The sequence below is a fragment of the Humulus lupulus genome, chromosome 1 (assembly GCF_963169125.1).
Source record: "Humulus lupulus chromosome 1, drHumLupu1.1, whole genome shotgun sequence".
NCBI classification, from domain to species: Eukaryota; Viridiplantae; Streptophyta; class Magnoliopsida; order Rosales; family Cannabaceae; genus Humulus; species Humulus lupulus.
The window spans coordinates 307957427-307962670 of record NC_084793.1 but is presented as its reverse complement, the minus strand read 5'-3'; the positions used below and the strand labels follow the sequence as shown (position 1 = coordinate 307962670).

The 5244-nt window shown below is 32.1% G+C and overlaps 1 protein-coding gene across 1 annotated transcript; it reads right to left on the bottom strand.

Moving 5' to 3' along the window:
* Window positions 1–485: 485 nt before the first annotated feature.
* LOC133812761 (RNA demethylase ALKBH9B) lies at window positions 486–3742 on the bottom strand. The gene is made up of 6 exons (XM_062246577.1): window positions 3438–3742; window positions 2560–3183; window positions 1859–1944; window positions 1415–1725; window positions 1215–1286; window positions 486–1117 (listed from the first exon to the last, which is right to left on the bottom strand). The coding sequence occupies exons 1-6, from the start codon at window positions 3604–3606 to the stop codon at window positions 832–834; spliced, it is 1548 nt and encodes a 515-aa protein (XP_062102561.1). The 5' UTR covers window positions 3607–3742; the 3' UTR covers window positions 486–831.
* Window positions 3743–5244: the final 1502 nt, after the last annotated feature.

Sequence of the window (5244 nt, the reverse complement as noted above, 5' to 3'; positions counted from 1 at the left end):
TTTGCCTATTTCTTATTTCTATATTTATATCTCTATACATTTTGTAACAATAATAATTCAAAAGAATGTAAACTCTAATGAGTAAATATGCTTTTGTAATTAGTTAACTTAAATAATTTAATGAAAACTGAGTAGACCAAACTTAAACAAGTACATAAATGATTATCACAAAGAAAGAAGTATAGAAATGATAAATTATAACTCTATACATTTTCTCATCTCCAAAAAATAATTGTTATATTTTTATTTTACAATTATATATATCACCAAAAGTAATACTAGAGACATACAAATTATACATATAAATTAATTTTACGAATTACTATTTTAAAATAAGATTACAAAAATTTACGACTAAAAATTCGAATTTCAATACCCAAAAAGGTGGTCCATTCATCCACATTGTAACAATTTAGCAAATGAAAAAAAGCATAATAACCAATATTAATACAAGAGAATATGATTATTCCTCTTGGCCAACTCACTAAGGGAAATTCAGAGGTTCAATTCATGCTTAAAGATATTACTCACTTTCACTGTCAAAAATTCCTGAATGGAGGAAAACACGAACAAGGAAAAAAATAAAATTGAATACAGCCTCTATATTTAGGCAATTTAAATATTGGTCGTCTGAAAAATCTAAAGACCAAACAAGATATGGTAGACCTATAGATGAATGTACAAAGATGTAAAAACCCAGTCACGCCTGCTTTTAGTTCTTTGGAGCCTCACATGTAGGGATAATCATCAGAAAACAATCACAACCTCAACAAGCATAATCAGCTATCTAGGGATTAAAATGTCAAAGCAGTATGCACCGGCTGCAAAAATTCAACCTGATCTTCGCCAATTTCCTGGCCCTCGTTGACCCCGGTATGGGTAGTGAGTTTCCGAATGGGGGGAAAAGTCACTTCTCCCAGCAGATCCCCTTGCAGCCATGTTATTTTGACCTCCTCTTCTGTTTGGATATCTCCTTCTGTGGTGTTCCACTACTTGAGGACCATTTGACTTCTCTGCAACATCATAAGGCAATGGTTCAATTCCCTCCAAGTCAGGTTCTGGGGCATAGTCATTTGGTCGTTTCCATTCATCCATTCTTCTAAATGTAATAGATATCCTGGGAATTACAAATAAAAGGCATGGAAGAAACACGTTAGTGCAACAAATTCAAATCAAACAAGAGTAGTGTAATTTGTAACAGGTTCAACTCTTACCTCTTTTTTGGTACTGCAGGCACACAATGCTTAGCAACATCGGCTCCATTTCCATTCAGAACAAGAACAGATCTGTAAGAATAAATGTGACCATAAGACTTCAAAGATTTTTAATCCAGAAAGAGCCACCAAATTAAATGACAAGAGTAAAGGCAGGCATACTATACATAATATCGAATTTAGATGCACAGCGTACTTACCCCACGGGCAGAGGAATCGCATATGGCCCATCAAACTCACCCGGACCAACAACTTTCAAGTTTGATCCGAAAAGCATCTTCCATTCACTAAGAAATGATACTGTGCAGAATGGTCGAACAAAGTCGTGATTGTCAATATGAGGAGGTATGCAGTCCCCCTCTTCATAAATGTTGACAATGCAACTGTCAGGTACACAAGTTGGGGGAAGTACATGCCACTTCACTAGCCTCCTTATAATGACCTTGAAAAGATCAGGTAGTGGATCTACATTTTCCTTCGAGAGAATCCCAGGAGGGTTACCCTTTCTATCCTGCCAGCAGAAGGGAAATTGTTAGCAGGAAATTATTGTCTAAAGGTCTCCTTAAAATTATATTGACACTGCCAAAAATAAAATAATAAATAATAGTAATAGTAATAATAATAATAACAATAGAAGACCACACCGTTGCATAGTTGTAGCAGCACCCAAACTGAATGGTAACACGTCCCTTTCCCCTCATCCACTTTTGAGGAGCGGTAAAAGTGCGTTCTGCATGAAGTAGTTCAGAGACAACAAACAGTTAAATCTTTTTAGTAAACCTGCTTCTCTACGCACATGATAATTAGGAGAAAATAGTTTTGATAGTAAACTCAAGATTACAGGTTGACTTGAATGAATCTTCCAACTAAAAAAGCATAGGAATTAGCAATTAAGGGACTGTGGACACAATTATAATCTTAAAAAAACAAGTTAACAAAAATTTAAACAACATATCCTTAAAAAATACTTAATTACACAAGCTAAGGTGAGCATGGCAATATTTATATTTGGCATCACATCATGAAAGAAGGTAGGTTTTACTTTTAGTTCTTCTTCCCCATTGACCAAGATTTTGTCAAAATTTCTCATCCGAGTTTTTAATTTAGATTACCATAATCGAATGATATTGATCCCCAATCATTCAATATAGAAAAGAATAAGCTTACAAAGCATTGAAAATACCCGGGTAAAATGACTGTAAATTACCCTTGAGTCTGCATAATAAAACCTAAATATTGGAAAGAGAATTTTTAACTTATAGCACATGTTACACATATAAAGCAATAGTAAGACGGCTGCATCAAAGGAATAGCAAGGCAGACTAGTCTGGTAAGCACAACTAACCTTTCAGTTCTCCCCTTCTGCCTTTCTCCTCAAGCATGTAAACATAATCTACTATCCTCTTCTGTTCTGCAGCACTGAAAATTCCCGTGTGGAGTTCAAGTCCATCAACAATGTTCACTATTTTGCCTTCGATCCTCTCCAAGCAGATAAAATCCTTCTTCCTCTGTACACTCGTGAACCTAATGTACTCCCTCTGTTCCCTAGACAATTTGGGCTTTTGAATAACCTTAGATGTCCTCAGTTCTCCAGTTGAAACATTATCATTGACCACTCGCTTGCTCGATTGTTGGTCTTCTTCTTCTTCTTCGTCCCCACCCTCTTCTTCAAGTTCATCCTCTAGGGCCATGTCAGCCCAAGACATTCGAGGACTGGGAGTCTCCATAGAAGAAGGCTCACAAGCCCCTTCACTTGAAGGTTCATGAACAGGTTCAGATGACCCATTCTCCCCATCTTTCCAACTACCCAATGAATTGGTATCATCCCTATCTTTCCCACTCCCTACTGAATTCCCATCAAAATGTTCCGCTTGATTATCACTAATCTGCTCCATCAATTTCGAATTATCCGATACAGAAGCGTTTAAATTCGCATCAGATTGTAACAATTCTGAATCACCGTCGACCTCTGCAACATAATGTGAAAAAAAATTTAAAAAAAATTCTTGTTCAACAATCCAAAAATAAAACCCTAACTAAACAAATTGCAAACAAGAGAAACGAAACAATTTCAAATTCATGACAGAAATCACTAAACATCCCGACCAGATCGATAGGGTCAAAGCTTCGAAACCATGCAAAAACAAAACTTTTTTACTTTGTACAACACAAATTATCCCAACAAAATAATAAAAAAAAATAAATAAAAAATTGGGTACACACCTGATTCGAGAGAGCGAATACGATCGGAAAGGATGTCGGTGCAACCATGGCAAAGATCTCTGGAGAGGAAAGGAAGCCAAGTGGTGAGAAACTCGGAAGCGATTTTAAGCTCTGAAGACTGGTACTTTCGGAGGAAGGGGTCGGCCTGTTCGACTCGGCGATCGGCCATGTGAGTGTGCGAAGTAGCTTAGCAAACTCAAAGTTGTGAAATCGAAAGGTGGAAGAAGAAGGAATGGGTGGCTTTGATTAAGAGAGAGAGAGAGAGTCGCCTAATTTGTAGAGAGAGAGAGAGTCGAGTCGTAATGAGATTTTATGAATGACTGGTGAGTTGAGAGATATTTATAGTATCATTTCTCTTAGAGTAATTTTCTAAAATGATTTTAAATTTAATATAAATATTTGAATGAAAATTTTATTGTTAAATAAATTATAATTAAAATAAATATTATTTAATTATATTCAAAAATTAATTTAATATTAATATTTAATTTTTCAATTAAGTTTTTTCATTGCCGCAAAAAAAATATTATATAATTATATTTAAAATTTAATTTTGATTTTATTCTAATAAGTAAATAATATCAATTAACAAGAATTTTTTAAAGTGTTTGTTAAATTTTATCAAAAATTTATTCAAATTTGTTCAAAAACAATAAAGATGGGTAAAAAAATATCTTTTTTTTTTAATTACTAAATTTGATTTATTCTGATAAATTTGATAAAGGTAACGACCTAACTACTAAAAAAATCTTAATAAAGTAACGACCTAATTACTAGATTTGAATTATTTTAAACTTTAAGATCTACAAGGATCTATTAAAAAAATAATAAGGAATAGAGAAATTAATGTATATTACTAAAGGAAATTATGAGACTTTTTTTTTTATTTTCTACTTTTTTATTATTTTCTATTTTCGACTTTATTTTAATTTGAATTACTTTAAATGAAATTTATCTTTTTTAAAAAAATAAAAAATAAAATCTATGAATTAGTAAAATTTATGATATTCACATAATTTATGATAAGTCACACTTTTTTTTTTTATCTCATTCATTTACATTATTGCTTTTCATGCTTTATGTGTGAGAAATATACTAATATATTTCTTCTAAATGTGTATATTGTGTGTTTTTTTTTAAATAACAAAATTATGGCTAATATTTTTCCTAATTTCTATTCTCTTAAGTAAAAAAAATTAATGCACTAATTTAGTTAGCGGTATAGGTATAATAAAATTATAATATTATGTTAATTATTAAGTATAAAATAAATATTATTTAAAAGATGAGACTTGCCATAAAACTAAATCGAGAAAGTCTCGTTAACACTCCTCAGATGAGTGTTAGGCCAACTCTAATGGGACTACAAAACATAAATTTGGTGTTGATCTTACACCATATATCACTCTAGTGAGACTCTAAATGGAACTGCAAAATGGTGTACATGAACAGTGCCACGACATTATTGATGTGGCACTGTTCACCACGGCAAATTTTGTTTTTTGTTTTTGTTTTTGTGTTTTATATTAATATTTTATATATATAAATATATGTATATTATTTAATTTGTAAGATAAAATAATATAATAATATAATGTGTACTTTGTGGAAGAATATAATAATATTGAATATGTTTTTTGGTGTAATTTTTAGTGTTATGGTTTGATTGGAAAAAAAATATGGTGTTAAAATTACCTCATTTTGATGTTGGTTCAACACCATTATAGTGTTTATAATTGGAGTTGCCGTTAAGAAAACTCTCAAACCCACTCTCTTTCGATCATTTATGACATGTGTCGTCTTCTAA